Below are 18,322 nucleotides of genomic sequence, written 5' to 3'. Positions count from 1 at the left end.
TTCATGAGCTGTATGCCACAATTATCCGTATTAAGACAATAAAAGACCTGAAATATTTCGGTTAGTGTGCAATGAATCTAAAATATATGAATGTTAAATTTTCATCGACATTATGGAAAATAATGAACTTTATTACAATATGCTAATTTTTTGAGAAGGACCTGTATATTCAAAATCCTTTTACACTTTTCTTTTATTTCACCTGTTTTCCATGTAGGTTCTTCCTCAAACCAGATCCCCAAAAATTTAAAACAATCCATTATTTCTGGTTCATTCCGTTATATTTCAAATACTTTGATGACTTGATTTCTAGTGTGTGATAAGTTTTGTTTTGGATGAGAAGAATCTGAGAATTCTCCATTCTGCAATTTATAACTAATTCCTTCCCATTTTCCAAATAACAGCGTCTCTGAATAATGAGCCACCCATACATTTGTTTATATTACTAAAAGGATCATGGTAATAAATAACACTGGACTAACAATACTGCCTTGAGGAGTTCCATTTTCTATTTGATTGCCTAGCCAATCCTTTTCTGATTTTAAAACTAATGCATCTTTAGGTTAAGAAATTTCTAATCCACCTGTACATTTTTCGTTTAATACCCATTAATATCAGCAGCCTTTTTCCTACTGCCATATTCAGTGGTTTGTCTGACATGCAGGCAGACTGTTCTTCTTTTCTTTAATGACGGTTCAGCTCATTCACAGAATAATTTTAAAACAGACAGGTTGTATAGAAAAAACTAAATTTATTCCACAGTGTAAAAAGAAAATTAATTACACCAGACCCTCTGTTTTCAACTAAATCTTATTCCTGTTAAAGGACTGAATACAAAAACAAACAAAACTTTTATTCTCTACAAAAGTCACTGAACACATCACCAGTAACCAACCATTTTAACGTCAAATTCCCTACACAGCCAAAGCAGGGAATAATTAAAGAACATGTTCAATATCTCCACACAGTATGCCGAGATATACTGACATTGTTCAGCTGTAACATTTATACCATAAACAGATTATGTTTATAACTGTGTAGCAGAGTCGGAGGCTTTTCAATGTGGATAAAACAATTCCACCATTTTGTAAGTGAAGATGTGATGTGAAAGGTAAACTGAAAGATTTTTGTTGATTTTAGGATGTGGCATGTGGCACTTCAACTCAAATCGGGTCAGCAAAATCAGTTAATGATGAATCGAACTGTCGCCTGCAGCTATACGGTGACTGACTAGAAATGAACATACTTTCCAGCTTGTTTCTCTGCTTCATAACACAACTTAAAACAGCTTGAGTCCAGATTTTAGTCTGTTAACATCACTTTGGTTCCAGAGGAGACCTTCTGCGGTTCTAGCGGGTCCAGAGACCCCCTGGGCGTTCTGCCTCCTGCTGCCCTCTAGATCTACCGGCTGATCAGAGACCATCATCATTGAATAAGTTTCCGTCATGAGGCACGATGGATCGTCTGACTGTCCAGGAACCTTACCGAGAGGATAGTTCTTCCATAAGACTTTATCAGAGCACACCTGCCATGGAGAACCTCTCAGCAACTTTGCTTTTTCAGACAGAATATCCGCCCATTTCATGTCGTTGGACGACTCGCTCCTCTCAGAGTTGCGCCTCAGCTGACTGTGCTGCTTCTCATGCAAACTCTCCAGAGTGTATATGGGCTGATTTTTCTGCTCCTTGGAAAGGCTAAAATCCATGTCTGAGGTCTGCGTGTAGATGGAGCAGAGCTGAAGCAGTTTCTGCTGGGTTTCCTGAGGCAGGGGATGGTCCATGTCATCCAGGATTAACTGCAGCAGGTGAGGTGTGCAGATGCAGGGAGCATCAAGACAGGCTGTGAGGAGCTGCTGCCACCGCAGCTGGATGCGGTTCACGAAAATCCTGTAGTTCATCCGGGCCTTCTTCTGCATCTTCCTTTCAAAACGGTACTCGAACCTGTTACTGTTGCAGAGGATGATCTCTGAGGCCCAAGCAGAAATGTAGAACACCCTGTGATCTTTCTGCTCGTTGGTCAGCACCTTCAACTCCATAAAGAGCTTCTCCAGAAACAGGTGGACGAATGAGGATGAATTGAGCATCTTCAGCAGGGGTAGCCAGAACCGCAGGAAGATCTGAGGGATTCTTGGTTCAGACGGGCTGGAGATCTCAGAAAGGTCACAGCCTAATGTTTCCAGCTGTTCGGCTGTTGGAACCAGAAACCCATCCTCCAACAACACATCCACTAGCAGATCACTGGAATCCAAAGAAAACTGCTTGATCTCACCCAGTAACCAGCTCATGTCTGCAAAGGGAGACAGCCACTTGTCTTCCTGAATCCCGTCCAAACACTTGTACTGTTCATTTTCATAGGAGATCAGGAAGTCCCGGGCAGCCTTGTAGGCTTCTGTCTCCTTCTGCCTGGTCAGCAGCTCATCCTCCTGCCGCTTCAGGTCAGCATCCTCATCCTCTCCATCGGACTGCGACTCCCAGTCCTCATCAGCACCCCCTCCCAACTGCTTGGACCAATACTCCTGCTGGAGCCACTCCAGAACCACCTCACATCCCTTCCGACACCACTTCAGGGTGGGCAGCTTTCTGTGGGTGAAGTCGTGCCTCAGGTCCACGACCCACTCCGGGATGTTCAGTTTCCCGGCCAGCCGCCTCAGGGGCCGGGCTTTCCTTCCCTGCTGCTTCTCAGTGATCAAATTCACAAACCGGACCAGTGCCGCCCCATAAAGCAAGACCAGATCGTCTCCGTCCAGCTGTCCGGACCGGTCCAGCACCTGGCACCGCACTAGGTCGGCCGTGCAGTCCACAGCCACGGGAGTGCTGTGGGCATACCTCCCCCTCCAGGCGGACACCCTCTGCAGAGCGAACCTCTGCAGGGCGGGATCCTTGGAATAGAGATAGTCCATTACCTGATCCCACTCCGCCTTGTTGATCCAGGCCACCACATGGCGCCTTCTCTCCAAGCTGCCTTTCTTCATTCCAGCGGCGGAGGAACTGCAGGACCAAAGAGCGGCTTCACTCGACACTGACAGGTCTGGCACCTGACCCGGACGAAACTGAACACACAGATTACAGCGCTGCGGTATGAAAAGGTTACGGTTCAACTCTTCTTCATCTATTTCTTTCTTTCTTCTTCTTCTGGAGTTACTGGCGGTTGGCAAAAAACTGAAGGTGTGCAATACCGCCACCAGCTGGCATGGAATTTAGATAATTATGGTTTAAATTAACAAATGCATGTGCGTATACACTATAATCAAATTGTATTAATTAATTATGTTTTTAATCTTATAATAATTTGTACATGTACGATTTGGTAATTCGTTTGCAATCTGTCTATTATGTAAAACTTTTTTTGCTTCATTTCTTCCTAACACATAATTTGTTTGATTCCGGAAGTGACATAGCCAGGTTTTTCCGTTTGGATTTCTCACTGACAACCGTACATGCGCTGATGTCTCTTAGTGGACTGGAGTAGAACAGCAGATTTCAGTCTACAACAAAAACAAAATGTCTGTGAAAAGGATAAATGTCTGAAATTAAAGCTTAAACATGTAAATGAAGAACAAAAAATGAATAAACAGAGGGTTATATAGTGCAATGAAACAGTCTTTATTTGTTTTATATTTTATTTCCAAGTGGCCCAAATAATCTTTTTTTTATTAAATACATTTTATATTTGCATTTCATGTTTAACAGCAAAGCGTCCAGAACACAGTCCACCACAGAGGAGACATTAAATGAAAAACAATATTAATAAACAAACAGATTGGGCAGAAACTGCCCAATTGCCCAACTGCCCAATTAATTAATCAATAATTAACTGAAATTAATTATTGATTAACATCCAAACACAGCCTGACACTTGATGCAGTTACACATTTACATCCAAAAGTTAAGACTTTTCTTCTAGCAGCTGCCAATCACTGGTGAGCACGACATGCCACCATGAACTAGTACCAAAGGAAAGCAAATAACCAAACCAACGCACCCCAGATCTCATTAAATGTTTCTCTCTGATTATGAGCAATTCCTTTTTTCAAGACAGGGATTTACCTCAACAGAGTCCAAGCCTAAAGAAATGTTGTTTAAGCAATATTTGGAACCTGCACACTGAAAAGTCAACATTTGGAGATTTTCTGAGCTAAACAAAGACAAAGACTGGCCAACCTTAATATGCCATAAAACATGTCTATTGACATCAAGTGTTTAAAGAGATGTCCATAAAAGCTTTGAGTAAAAAATAAAAAAGTGGAGAAACACCTAAGACACTATTCAGAGAATGAATATAATAAATGGTAAATGGCCTGTAGTTGAATAGCCATTTATCAAGTTGCCAGAGACCCCAACGCGCTTCACACTACATTGAGGCATCCACACATTCAAAAACACACCATCACACACTGACAGTGGTAAGCTACATTGCAGCCACAGCTGCCCTGGGGCAGTCTGACAGAAGTGAGGCTGCCATACAATCAGTGCCACAGAGTCCTCTGACCACCATCAGCAGGCAAGGTGGGTGAAGTGTCTTGCCCAAGGACACAACGACTAGGACAGACATAGCGGGGGCTTGAACAGGATACCCACCGGTGACAAGACAAACCCCGGCCACCGGGGTTCAAATTTTTATCCTTAAGCAAAAGAAAAAAATATTCAAGCTAAAAACTAACTCAGGAGCTGAGAATTGCATCGTTTTACATTTGATCACACCTCAGCTCGGCAGATGGCAGTAATGCACTGCGTTTGTAAACCGCCAATAAATTAACCGAAGAAGAAACGATTCCTTAGAATTATATTTATTGTAATCAGATGGAAACAGTGGAGCATGTTTTATTAGAATGTAGCAAATATTCAGAAGAACGTGAGCATTTAAAGTCGGTTTTAAAAAGAGAGGGAAAAGCATTTTCTTTAATTAATATTTTAGGAGAGGAATTAAAATCTGTTAGAAATCAATTAATTAAATCTTAAAAAATATTAGGATGTTTAGTCGAATTTAAAGTATCAGTATATATTTATATGTACTTACATATTCATTCATATACAAATTTGTGTGTGTGTATGGGTATGCACACTCACACTCATCATAAATGTGAATGAATTAAGTTCCCAATATCAATGACATCTGCACTCCAGTCCGGGAGGTGGCGGTAAATGCACCTAAGTTGGTTTGTCATCCGCCAATAAAAATAGAAGAAGAAGAAACAATTCCTTAAGAAAATGGCGGGTGGTATGACAGAGAAGCAGTTTGCTCACCGTGTTTATGATTCACTGCAGGTAAATGAAGTCAATGAGCTAGGCCTTGGTTTTCATTATTTATTGTTAGCATGTTGGTTAGGTTCTAAATACTTAAACAAAAAATAATGAAAGTATATGACCAAATTCATTTATATCTGTTGCGTGTTTAACTAAGATGTCAAGATAAATCTTTGTTGAAACTGTTAGACGTCTAAAATCTGAAAATATTCTTCTTAAAGTAAACCCGTATTTAAAAAACTGCGTTTGTTCGTTTATTGTTTAGAACTTTTTTAACATTAGGCAAGAGAAAGTTGCTTAATTGCTGGGTCACCAGTGGCCTGAAGGACCTGCTTAACAAGAAAAAAGAGCCTTCAGAGAGGGAGAAAGGGAATTATTAAGGAGTATACAGAAGCAACTTAAAGCCAAGATAAGACACAGCAAGGAGGTGAATCAGAAGAAGCAGGAGATCAAGCTCCGGCAAAACAATATCAGAGATGTGTGATCAGGGATGAAGAAGATCACAGGCTTCAAGCAAAAGGAAGATCAGACCGATGGAGGTCTGGACAGAGCCAATGTACTAAACACATTCTTCAACAGGTTCAGTTCAGAAACAAGCTCAGCATCCTCCTCTCCTGCTCACAGCCAATCAGACATGCCACCCTCCTTTGACTCACAGCTGTCCAGTAACACCTCAAATGTTTTATCTTCCACCTCAGCCATGGACCCTTCTGCTTCTACATGTTTGCCTTTAACCAAATCAGAAGATGCTGATGCTCCCTTTGCCTCAACCTTCCTCCTGTGTGTCTCAAGAAGTCAAGTGAAGATTCAACTGGAGAGACTGAATCGGAATAAGGCTGCAGGTCCAGATCATGTCAGCCCTAGAGTCCTGAAGGCCTGTGCAGAGCAGCTCTGTGGATTCTGCAGCACCTCTTCAACCTTAGCCTGGCCCAGAAGAAGGTTCTGGTGTTGTGGAAGACCTCCTGTCTTGTTCCAGTACCAAATAAAACTCACCCATCAGTCCTCAATGACTATATACCTCCTGCCCTGACATCCCACATCATGAAGGTCCTAGAGAGACTCCTGTTGGCACACCTTAGTAAGCAAACAATGAACCATCAGGACCTCCTTCAGTTTGCTTATTGCTATGGAGTTGGAGTTGAAGATGCTATCATACACCTGCTTCATCTGGGCAAAGCCAGCAGCACTGTGAGGATCATGTTATTTGATTTCTCCAGTGCATTTAATACAATCAGAAACTCCAGAAGACTCAGGTGGAGGCCTCAACAATCTTCTGGATCAAAGACAACCTGACAAACAGACCACAGTTTGTGAGTCTGAAGGGTTGTGAGTCTAACCAGGTAGTCAGCAGCACAGGAGCACCACAGGGGACTGTACTCTCACCATTCCTTTTCACTCTGTACACCTCAGACTTCCAGTAGAAGACAGACTCCTGTCATCTGCAGAAATACTCGGATGATTCTGCAGTCGTGGGGTGGATCAGAGATGGACGAGAAGCTGAGTACAGGAAGGTGGTGGACCGCTTTGTGGCATGGTGTGGAAACAATCATCTCATTTTGAACGTGACTAAAACAAAGGAGATGATTGTAGATTTTAAGAGAAACAAGAACAGGTCAAACACTATTTCCATCATGGGAGAAGAAGTGGAGGTGGTGGAGGAGTATAAATACCTCTGTGTTCATCTAGACAACAGACTGGTGTGGAGATGTAACTGTGAAGCCATCTATAAGAAGGGACAGAGCAGACTGTACTTCTTGAGGAGGCCTAGGACCTTAAGTGTTTCCAGCAAGATGCTGCATATCTTCTATAAGTCTGTTGTGGAGAGTCTGATCTCTTCTGCCATCATCTGCTGGGGAAGCAGCATCAGAGCCAGGGACTTAAAAAAGCTCAACAAGCTGATAAAGAAGACTGGTTCTGTTCTGGGGACTCCACTGGAACCTCTGGCGATCATTATGGAAAGAAGGATTCTTCATAAAATGAAGAACATTATGGAGAACCCTGAGCATCCTCTTCATGAGACTGTCCTACAACAATAGAGTGTCTTCAGTCAGAGGCTTCTTCAGATCTGCTCCGTCTTACAGCGTTTGTACCACTGGGTCATGTGACCTAAAAGCTCTTAAAACAAATCATGAATCTTGATGAAAGAAATTTATAAAAAATGTAAAATACATGAAAATCAGATAAAATGAGTGTGTCTCACCTGTTCAGTCTATGAGAATGATTACACATCAATTTTGGCTCACGGGGTCATGTGACCTGAAAGCTAGTCATTTTTGTTTCTTGAGTGTTTGGTTCGGACATTTATTGACTGTCTGTTTGTAGAAGCAGGAAGTAGACGGAGACCTGCTGTCTGCAGTCAGACTGCCATCATCAGTTTAAAAGGGAGGGGGATGCTGCTGAATCTGCAGAGCGCGAATATCCAATAAACAACCTAGAACTAACTTTACGGCGGTAAATTGAATCTGTGTGAGTGAATGGAGACCTGGAGAGGGCTGGTGTGATGGAGCAGGATGTTAGGGATGGTGAGATGGAGCCTTTAAACTGAGCATCTGAAAGTAGTATAAGAATTAAAATGAAATTTAAATACATGTGTAAATAAAAGAGAAAAATATTAAACTTAGCTATTTATATTGTTAAAAATTTGTTAGGCCAAAATCAAAAGGTTTCTCAAAACTAAAAACTATTTTTTAATCTTAAAATTTCAGAAATTCGCTAAATTTAACAGTGGTGTAGCCCTTAAAGATGGATGGTATGGATGTAGGTTTTTTAATGTAGTTCACATAGCCCAGAAATATTTCTAAACAGAATGATTAGAGAAAATAAATCCTAAGTTATTGTTGAATAACTCATCAACTAATGTTAGATAACAGGTGGTTTCTGCATTACTTTAGGATATGAAACATTTCCGCAAAGTTTTTGACTGTTAACTTCAAGGAGTGAAATTTATCAAACCCCTTCTTTAGTGCATAAAAGAGCTTATTTGTGAACATTTGTTTTGTGTTTGAGGCTTTGTCCTGTCCCCTGGTCCAAGATCTGTACCTGCAGGAAGATGAGCGCATGCTGGAGTTGTTGTGCAGGCCCTCAGTGCTCCGGACCGACATCCTGACTTGGATCTGCTGCAGGTACATGCACGTTACTCCTAAGTGAGTCACAGGAAAACTGATTATAAATGAAAGATACCTTAGCCTCATCCTGGAGTGTCACTTTCCAGAATCAACCCAAAATTTGGAGCATCCAAAGCTATGTCAGCAGAGTCCAAAGATCCCGATGGTTTAGAGAAAAGTGAGTTTTGCCTTTAAATTGAAATTTACTCCATAAAGACATTTTGAATCTTTCAGACTAATGGAAGCCATTTTTATCGGTCCTGTTTTTGTGCACGCAGAAATGGCTGCTATAGGCCAGGACCTGATGCTGTGCAAAGCAGACGACCTGGATCTAATCAAGGTGAGGTGTTCAGTGAAATTCAACATGTTCTAGGTCCACTTTTACATAAGCTTAAGCTTCTCATGTACACGGCTGTTTTTCTTCTAGGGTAATGCCAGCCCTCAGCGACAGCTTCAGTTCCTGGAGCAACTTTGTTATGTTATTCCCGGTTTTAGGAAGTCTGCTGGTCAAAGAACTGGTGTAGAGATGCTTCTAAGTGAGGTTTTTGCTGCAGAGAATTTGCCTCACCTCAGAGAAATGCTTCAGCCAGCCCTGGACCCTTGGCCTGCACACATTGAGTATGTCCGCCATCTGTATAACTGGTTACGGATCTTATATTACTGGTGTACCATGTAGCAGAGTTGGAACACATCAAATCAGTTGTTTTGAACCTTCCCAGTTAACAAAAACCTTATTGCTACTGCTTCTTTTAAGATGGCAGGGAACAGCCAGGCAGTTTATCAAATGCTTTGATCAAATCAGGATTTATGATCAGCAAGTTTGATTATGTTTATAGACATGATTTTAGGAAATCAGCCCATTAATCTGGAAATGGTTACAAGGTCATTTTCAAACTATTGAAAGTCCATAATTCTATAAATATTTTCACAAGTGGGAAACATTTTAGACAGCTGCCAGTCTTCCAAGGACTGGATATGCCTGCAATTTCAAAAAATAATAAAACAAATCCAAGAGCTCTATCCAGATTATACAGGCCTTAGAGTTTTAAGCGTAGACGTTTGAGTAAAAGAGAGGAAAAAGAGTAGTGTGTATGCAAGTAGAGCTGGTTGTCAGTAGAAAGCCTCCGCTCTCTAAGAAGACTTTGGGATCATGACTTCGGCATCTGAATAAATAAGACTTCTGGATTGATTAATAAAACTAGAGATGTTTGGCTATAATGCACAGAAAAATATCTGGCAAAACTCTAAGCCGCCCATCACCACAAACATGTCATGCCAGCTGGAAAGCATAGAGGTGGTGGGATTATCATCATGGGACCTGTTCACCTTGTAGTCATTAAGTCGACCACAAACTAAACAGAACAATGAGTCCAAATCTAAAACATGGCTGGAAAATGAAAGAATGATTATTCTACTGGGTTTTTGCTGTTGCAGATGGTTCTACATGCTACCGAATCATTGGTTGTTTTTTACACACTGCTTCTGTAATATCACTTAGTTTCTTTGTGTCATCTTCCAGTTGTTATGTTCCCTCGTGGTCTGATTTTTATCTGTGAAGATCTGATTAGAAAACAAAAACAAATGCATTTTTATGTCCAGAACTGGAAGCTTGTTGCCACATCTCTTCTCATTACTGCAGCGTTAGTTTGTGGTCCAGGCATATGTGATTGGCAGGTGCAGCACATGGCTCTTTATGTTAAGCCAGGATAGATACCCGTTTAAAGTCATTTTTATTCATTTATTTATGTCTCTTTGACTCCTGATCTCACAGAGTTCTGCATGAAGTCTCTGAGTGGGCTCAAAAGTCTAGAGAAGAGTTTCCAGATGTCTCTGATCTTCTACAGTCCACTCAGACAGAACTGGAGCAGCTGCAGTTAAAGGCAAGTCATTCCTACAGGATTACTCTGGTTGGAAGTTTCATTTGAGAAGGAACAAATATACTTTCTTCCGTTTGGTAAAGAACTGCAGAATGCAGCTTCATTTATGACCACTTTTGGCTATTTAAACCGTAAAATTCAAATCAGGCTCCAATATTTCGTTTAGCGTCTTTTGGAATTCTGATTGGGGTCATAAAGTCTGAATTTTTTTTTTTTCTGGTGATGCGTTCATGTGCAACTAACATTTCTCAGTTTGGAGCTGCTAGGGCTGAACAGCCTGAATGACATTTTTTGCAGTCAGAAGTAATAACCAGTCAAAACAGGGTAGCAGAGCATGAATTCGAAAACAACCACCATGACCTGCTGTGTTCTTGTTTCCCATCTGCCGTTCCCAGTGTGACTTCCTAAACAGTGATGAGCAAAATCCAAGCACTTTCTCACCGAGCTCGCTGCGTTTAGCAGCAGGCGATCTCCAGCAGCAAATGATGACTTTCAGTCATCTTTATGAGACAGACCTAAGAGTCTACTGCAGCAGAGATGTGCCCAGCTTCAGCACAGAAACAGACATCTTCCAGAGGGTACACCAGAAGCTGCTGGCCTGCAACACGGTAATTACTAGTTCTTAAATCAGGGCTTTTAAAAAGCTGAAACACTCCTTCAAATTGAGAAGTTTTCCTTTTACATTATTGTTTACTGCTTTGCATTAGGAAGAAGTTATTTTTAACCTACTAATAGAGAACATGAAAGACCCAATAGAACAAGAAGTGTCAGCCCAAACTTGAACTGAAATTTGTGTGTGTTATTGTTCAGGAGCTGGAAATGCATAAGGAAATAACCGAAGTCTCTGGCTCTGTGAATGAGGAAACCAAACATCTACAAACGCAACCTCGCTACTGGAGTGGAGTAGAGAAGCACACACTACGTATGTCCTCTTTCAGCTTTACTGGCGTATGGCCCAGTCTGGTTCAATAAAGCTGAATCCGATTAGTAGCCATATTAATACTTGTAGTTCACTGATTCTTGTTTAATATATACTGTTGTCTTTTTATTCTTGGTCCTCAGCTGATCAACTGGAGGAAATCACCCAGCGAATTGGGAACGTTGTCTCACAGCTTGACACCTGATTACATGCCTGCCATCATCACAGTTCAGTGATGGAACTGCCTGCTGAATAATGCTGAAAACCCCGATTGATATTAGCTGCTCAGTCTTGAGTCATGCAGTGTGGAAAATATGAAGTGGTGCTGCAGATTTTTTAAGTTCAACATTATAATGTTGCAAAACATGAATTACGCACCATGTTTTATCACTGTCTTCAAAGCTTGTACTATGAGCCGCTCATAACTTTAAAGGTTTCCCTTCAAGAAGGCCAAACGTTCTTGCAACCCTTAAACAGTTACATATTTTTTAACTCACTCCAGGTCGATTGTTGAAAATGTGGATTAATGTTCACAAAAGATCTGTTCCTCCAGCTGCTCTCTGCCAAGGTTTTAGCTGATAACCTTTAGGAATCAGGTTGTTGCTGACAACAATGTTAAATACTTTATCTTTAGCATTTATATGTAGATGCAAATGACAGTGAAAAAAATCCTCACTGCACTAATTTAATAAAACACCTCCATAAAGTTGTCTGATATTTAGCTTGTCAGTTAATGTTAAGTTCCCTTTATGTCTGATTGTTACATAATTCAGTTGGTTAGTTTTCTCTGAAAAACATCATGCCCTGCACTAAGATTGTCTGAATTTTATATTGAAACCTAAAGGATTAGAAAGTTTGTTGTTAATCTATAAATAATTGTATGTCACTGTACTCAAAATAAACATTTGGAGTTTGCGCTGTAATGTCAGCAGGTTTGTTTTCAGATAAAAATTCTGACAAAAAAAAAAAACAAGTGAAAAAATGCTGTTTGGTTATATTTTGTATTGTCAGAACCCTTGAATACAGTTAAACTGGATTTCACAGAGGGGCCCCTTCTCAGTACTAGAAATACAGAGATCAGTTAGATTGACAGTTTTTCTCTGATCAGAAAGGTCAACTACCAAACATTTTCAACTTATTCCATGAAAAGAGAATCAAGCTCCCGCATGTTTTCCAAACTGTAAGAAAGTTTGATGCTTTTCTGTTTAATCTAGTTTTAAGTTTAACAGACTAGAAATGTAGAACTTTGGTGTCAGAACAGTCTACTGGAAGACCAGAAGATGACTCAGAGTCATGTTGTCCTTCAGCTGAACCCTCTTCCTCGGTCAGAAGCCTTTGCTGGCCAGCCAGTCCTTCAGCTGCTGGTCAAAGTGGCCCTTCACCTTCAGAGTCATGGTCACCTCGTTAACCTGCGTGGGCAACTCCTTCCCCGTCACCTGTTTCAGATACTCCTTCACGTCCTTCTCCAGGGCCCAGATGTCCCCCTCCACCTTCCGTACAAGCGTCATCTTGCGGTTACCGTGGGTCAGGTCGCTATAAACGGGGATGTTGTGCATGCGGGAGCGCCGGATCATGTAGGGCAGCGGTGGCGGGGATTCAGCTGGGGGGATCCAGCCCGACGGCGTGGCTCCGACGTGTTTAGGCGGATCGGGTATCCGTGATGGCGGTATGAGTCGCTCCACGAACTTGTAGTCTTCCGTAGACTCGATTATTGCCGACTTTTTATCTTGTGCAGCAGCGGTGGATGCTAACCTGAGCCCGGCGGTGACAGCAGCAGCGACCGGTGTCCAGTTGAAGAGATTTGGAGCTCCTCGCAGCGCCCTTATGGGCACCAGACTCTGAAAGCTGAAGCAGATCGACATCTTGTGCAAGCTGGGAACTGATTGAACGAGAGTATGGTTGGCTGTTGGCAGCAGAGTAACAGGTTAATTACCGCCACCTACTGGACTGGAGTGCGCTAAATTGCCAAATGGCCAATCCTAACCAGACGTGTTGTTTATCACTTTTTCTATTTAGCTTTGCGCATTGTAACCCATACAACGGAAAAGCATGTCGTTTTTTCCTCTTTGAAAATCTAACAGCAAATGTAAATTTGAGAACGGGATTTATAATGTTCACACTCCTCCACAAAACTCAGCTTTCACACTCAAAAAGTCGTGATTATTTACAAATATGTTCTGTTTCTGCCCCCATGCATGTTTCTACTGTCAGATTTAATGCATCTTGCACAAATGTTTTCTGCTTATGTTTGAATCGTATTTCTTGCACTCTAACTCTGCTTGTTGTGGGTAAACCTGCTGCTCTCACCTCTGTTCTCTGCTTGGTGATCTCTATCGATGACTTCTTTGTTGTGGTAAATCTAAAAGATTGGAATATTGTGAGAATGTTCAATATATTTTATTGCTCATATCAGAAAGTGTGACTCACATATTCACTAGATTTGTTAGCTTTCTATCCAATTGGTCCACTCTTTCAGTGTTTAGTTCATTTAGGACTTCCACTGTTGCTTCCACAGTGACAGTTTGCTACTGAAGACAAACCGACAGGAAGTGACTAAATACAATAACACAATTAAAATGTATCGATGTACCTTCAGTCACAGGCTGAGAAGCTTCAGATGATAAAGATAAAGAGTTTCATAAAACAGCACATTCAGAAGTAAGCCTCTTCTTAATAGCTGCTGCTTTACTGGGGCTAAAGAAGCCTATCTTTTTAAACCTTGGGTCCAGCATTGCCACCATTGACTACAAAGTATATAGTGTCTCTCTTAACTGTCTCCTCAGACTCTCATCCATTGCTGTGTTTGGAAAATTACCGTTTCCATGTCCACCAGTGGCTGGTGTACCATTGATAGAAGGGGAATTACTTTTGATCCTGACAGTCTTTTCCCCTGATAGCTTAGTGGTGGCATCATTAAATTGGGACAGTACATTTAGACATTGTGCAATCAGTTCATACTGTTCTACAGCTCCAACAGGTTCCCTGAGGTCATAAACATGTTGGAGCAATAGGCATGTGCTGTTCCAATGTGTATCCACCTCTTGAATTAGTTTCAGTGAATCTCGTTCCATTGGCTCCTGCACTTCTGTCAGCCTCTGTATATAAAATTCGCCAACAAAAATTGATTGAATTGACCTGACATTTTATTTTGTCCTTTTGTACTTTTCTGTAGTTTTTTGTTTTTATTTTATTGTGTGAAATTATTTTTTAACAATTTATTGTGAGACCTGTTTATTTGTTGATGCTGATTTATCATAAAAGACAAAATTGTTACAGTGACACTTTTACAGTGTCATTGTAACAATTTTACAGGGCTGCACAGTGGCACAGATAGTTACACTTTTGCCTTGCAGCCAGAATGTCCTGGGTTCGGCTCCTGGCCGTGGCTTTCTGCGTGGAGTTTGCATGCGTGGGTTCCTCCCACAGTCCAAAAACATGACTGTTAGGTTAATTGGCCTCTATAAATTGCCCTCAGGTGTGAATGAGTGTGTGCATGGTTGTGTGTCCTGTATGTCTCTGTTGCCCTGCGATGGATTGGCGACCTGTCCAGGGTGCATCCTGCCTCTTGCCCGTAGACTGCTGGAGATACGTACCAGCTCCCTCCGTGACCCACAATGGAATATGTGGTATAGAAGATGAATGAATGACACTATTACAATGAAACCATTGGTAAAGCTTGGGCAGTTGGAGAAGTACTTTCATACAACACTGCTGCATTACACAATTATCAGTCTAGGTTAATAAAGTAAGTCAGCTTACAAGAAAGAAAATGGCTATAGTTACTAGTTTAGTCATAAAGTTTGACCTCAAGTCTTTTCTTCTTCATTTCAAGTTGATGCAATGATTCTTTTTGGGATTTTTTTAGACCCTAAATGGTGATGATACAATGATTTAAAAGATATTATGTTTCAATTTCTTACACAGCATCAGACATGCTTTATTCTATCCTGGACAAAATAATCCTCTTTTTACTTCCTTTAAGGCCATTCCAAATTCAAAACTCAACAGTGGGTGCATGACTCCATATGTTGACTGATATGTTAATATGCTACTTTCTTGGGCAGGACTTCTTTGCAAGAGATTCTGAATCTCAGTGGAATTAGTCCCTAGTAAAAGTTAAATGGAAAAATAAATAGAACATGTCCACATTTCACCCCATTTAACCCCAAAAATCCCCATCAGATGGAAGGAAATTAGTTCTGATGAATACTAACAAGCCAAGAGTCCTAAAGACTCAAGCCTATCAGAAACTGGAAGATCTTGAAATGCCAGTTTCACTGTCCATAGTGAAGTGACAGGATTTTAAAACAATTGGACCTAGAAAATGAATTTAGTTTCAACTGCCTACATCCTTCTGTTGAGGGACAACTGAATGAACTGAGATAGTGCTAACCAAGAAAGAAGTGTCTGTTTCAATTACACCTTTAAGTGTAACAGAATGTTGAAGCTGTCCACATGGACAACACCTTCTGAGGAAAAGGTTTATGGTCAGATGAGACAAAGATTGAGATAGTTGACCACAATGACAAAAAGTATGCTTGGAGGAGCAACGGTGAGGCTTTCATACCTCAAAACACCGACCTAACTGTCATGTATGGTAATGGTAGCGTCATGGTGAGAGTATGTTTAAGTGCTAGTTGTTCCAACAGCATTCTACAGGTTCAGTAGGTTTATACAGGGCTAAATTACAAAACTAAACTATCTGGGGTACTTTTCAAGACAAACATGTCATATTCAGTTCAAACGAGATTCAAATAAATCAGATTTTATTCGATACAGTCCAATATTGCAGTCACATGCTGATCTGAGTAGTTTATCATATGAAAAAAGGTTATCTGTCTAAGGAAACCCAGTCAGCTACATTCCTTCCTTCTGAACATTCATGCGGCAACAGTGGAAAGAAACCACTGTGGAGCTAAATTGGGGCCATAAAGTTTGTTCAAAAGAAAAACATTTGAACCTGAAAAATTATTTTGAACTTCTCCCCAAAAAATGTGAAAACTGGAAAAAAAGTTTTGCAACTGAAAGAAAAAACTGCTGTGAAACCGGAAAAAATAAGTTCAAAACTACTTTTCAGATTCAAGTTTTTTTTTCGAACTTGTGGCCCTGTTTTGGCGTGGGGGGCGGGGCCTCAGATCACGGGGGTGCGGAATCATGACTGACAGCTCAACACTGGATGAACAACATATTCCCAGCTGTTGCATTCAGGGACCGTGGGAACTGGGATTATCTGTAATACATCATCAATATTCTATATATATGTGATTGGTTTTGAAAGATAACATGCTTCATCGATAGAAGCAGCTTACGTGCATCTCAAAGGAGAAAATATGATCTTGACAGATTTGCACAGCATTTTAAGTTCGTGTTGGAGATTTCCCATGCTCTCAACATAAAGCAAACGAATCGCTAAGCAGCGGGAATGAAACCAGATGCAAAACGAGCCGGTATTTTCCGAATACCCCTGCATAATTAAGCCTGGACTTTTTTTCTGATCTCCGCTCTTCACTGTCAGCTCAGCTGGCCGCCCTGAAGCGCATGTTATGTGTTATAGATCAGCTGTTCGCCAGCGCGCAGCAGAGCTGATCTGCCTGACTGGAGCAGAGGAGAGGTTTGTCCGAACTACTGCACCCTGTTGGCGGTCAGACCTCTGGGGAGTCTCTCCAGTCCCTGGTTCCCAGAGGCGATCAGACTCTATCTAACACTGACTCTTAAAGGAACGACTCTCAAACAGTTTCTAACTTTCAGCTCCTTTAATCTAAATTAGGCAGAGGAATGATTACAGAGATCAGCGCTGAAGCTCCCGTCTCCGACCGTCGAAGAGCCCCGAAAGAAGGTCACATGTAGTTTTATATCTGGCATTCCAATGCAATGGATGTTCCCTCCCTCAGTGATTATCAGTAGACTATGTGTCACCATTGTGGTGTCTATCTGGTAGGTTGTGTAGTAGCTGGAGTCCGTCCTTAATCTAAGTTTGCTGTGGCTTTCTAATCAAACCAGTTACAGCCTGCTCCACCATCAAACCCAGTGCCCCAGCCACAGGTCAATCATGACAAACCTTGGGCCATTTATCTTTGTAATGTGTGTCGATGAGCATTCTTTTCTAACAAAAAGGAAACATTAGAATTTATGCTTAATATCATTATGGTATAAGTGGGAAAAACAGCTATGAGTCATATAAATAAAGGTTATCCCTAACAGGTTGATATGGCAATGTTTAGGGCACAATGGTTTGCATCTGGTTTCATTCCTGCCGCTTAGTCTGGTGGTTCTTTTGCTTTATGTTGAGAGCATGGGAAATCTCCAACACGAACTTAAAATGCTGTGCAAATCTGTCAAGATCATATTTTCTCCTCTGAGATGCACGTAAGCTGCTTCTATCGATGAAGCATGTTATCTTTCAAAAGCAATCACATATAAATAGAATATTGATGATGTATTACAGATAATCCCAGTTCCCACGGTCCCTGAATGCAACAGCTGGGAATATGTTGTTCATCCAGTGTTGAGCTGTCAGTCATGATTCCGCACCCCCGTTTTGGCGTGGTGGGCGCCAAAACAGGGCCAAAAGTTCGAAAAAAAAAAAACTTGAATCTGAAAAGTAGTTTTGAACTTATTTTTTCCAGTTTCACATCAGTTTTTTTTTCAGTTGCAAAACTTTTTTTTTCAAGTTTTCACATTTTTTGGGGGGATGTTCAAAATAATTTTTCATGTTCAATTTTTTTTCTTTTGAACAAACCTTTATTTTTCAGGTTCAAATTTTTTTCGTTTGAACAAACTTTATGGCCCCAATTTAGCTCCATAAACCACTCCCTTTAATGAAAAGTGGTGAGAATAATAATGCCATATCTCCATATTTTTTTTACTTTACCCTAAATCAACAGCTACATGGTTGATAGTTGCATGGTTGGATGGTTCAATAGGACAATATAATAAATAATCATTTCATGCTGAAAAAGATAGTTTCAAATAAATCATAAAAAGCCCAAAAACAATGTTTTTTAAGAACTACCCAGAATGCCAGCAAATATATCTCATATCAGCCTTTTCCATTTTTGCACTCTAACATAAAACTGGAACCTTTTCAGTGAGGTTTTAAAGAACATCTGGCTCTGCTCCAACTTTGCTTATTGTGCTGAATGATCCAATGTTTACTGGGTTAAGGGTGAGAAGAGAACG

General features: G+C 40.9%; 3 protein-coding genes across 4 annotated transcripts; 1 reads left to right on the top strand and 2 right to left on the bottom strand.

The window, feature by feature from the left end:
* Positions 1 to 731: 731 nt before the first annotated feature.
* las1l (LAS1 like ribosome biogenesis factor) lies at positions 732 to 3,075 on the bottom strand. Its single transcript, XM_047362031.1, has one exon. The coding sequence runs from the start codon at positions 2,969 to 2,971 to the stop codon at positions 1,280 to 1,282; it is 1,692 nt and encodes a 563-aa protein (XP_047217987.1). The 5' UTR covers positions 2,972 to 3,075; the 3' UTR covers positions 732 to 1,279.
* A 2,042-nt stretch (positions 3,076 to 5,117) lies between these two features.
* Positions 5,118 to 12,066, top strand: haus7 (HAUS augmin-like complex, subunit 7). 2 transcript variants are annotated; one of them, XM_047362042.1, is made up of 9 exons: positions 5,118 to 5,264; positions 8,250 to 8,365; positions 8,455 to 8,525; positions 8,626 to 8,687; positions 8,775 to 8,965; positions 10,119 to 10,227; positions 10,620 to 10,832; positions 11,035 to 11,146; positions 11,287 to 12,066. In XM_047362042.1, the coding sequence occupies exons 1-9, from the start codon at positions 5,208 to 5,210 to the stop codon at positions 11,346 to 11,348; spliced, it is 993 nt and encodes a 330-aa protein (XP_047217998.1). In that variant the 5' UTR covers positions 5,118 to 5,207; the 3' UTR covers positions 11,349 to 12,066. The 2 variants fall into 2 exon arrangements, with proteins under 2 accessions (XP_047217998.1, XP_047218007.1); XM_047362051.1 differs by having other exon boundaries at positions 5,212 to 5,264; positions 8,275 to 8,365.
* A 59-nt stretch (positions 12,067 to 12,125) lies between these two features.
* On the bottom strand, positions 12,126 to 13,069 carry mrpl49 (mitochondrial ribosomal protein L49). The gene has a single exon (XM_047362065.1). The coding sequence runs from the start codon at positions 13,003 to 13,005 to the stop codon at positions 12,469 to 12,471; it is 537 nt and encodes a 178-aa protein (XP_047218021.1). The 5' UTR covers positions 13,006 to 13,069; the 3' UTR covers positions 12,126 to 12,468.
* Between the last annotated feature and the right edge of the window lie 5,253 nt (positions 13,070 to 18,322).

This window comes from Girardinichthys multiradiatus, chromosome 1 (assembly GCF_021462225.1).
Source record: "Girardinichthys multiradiatus isolate DD_20200921_A chromosome 1, DD_fGirMul_XY1, whole genome shotgun sequence".
NCBI classification, from domain to species: domain Eukaryota; kingdom Metazoa; phylum Chordata; class Actinopteri; order Cyprinodontiformes; family Goodeidae; genus Girardinichthys; species Girardinichthys multiradiatus.
The sequence above is the reverse complement of the archived record's forward strand: the minus strand, read 5'-3'. Positions and strand labels throughout refer to the sequence as shown.

Excerpts from the sequence above, each read along its gene's own strand:
- las1l (XM_047362031.1), bottom strand. The coding sequence starts at position 2,971 with ATGAAGAAAGGCAGCTTGGAGAGAAGGCGCCATGTGGTGGCCTGGATC.
- haus7 (XM_047362042.1), top strand. The coding sequence starts at position 5,208 with ATGGCGGGTGGTATGACAGAGAAGCAGTTTGCTCACCGTGTTTATGAT. Across the intron at positions 5,265-8,249 it reads GTGTTTATGATTCACTGCAG|GCTTTGTCCTGTCCCCTGGT; the intron begins GTAAATGAAGTC and ends TTTGTGTTTGAG. Across the intron at positions 8,688-8,774 it reads ACGACCTGGATCTAATCAAG|GGTAATGCCAGCCCTCAGCG; the intron begins GTGAGGTGTTCA and ends TTTTTCTTCTAG.
- mrpl49 (XM_047362065.1), bottom strand. The coding sequence starts at position 13,005 with ATGTCGATCTGCTTCAGCTTTCAGAGTCTGGTGCCCATAAGGGCGCTG.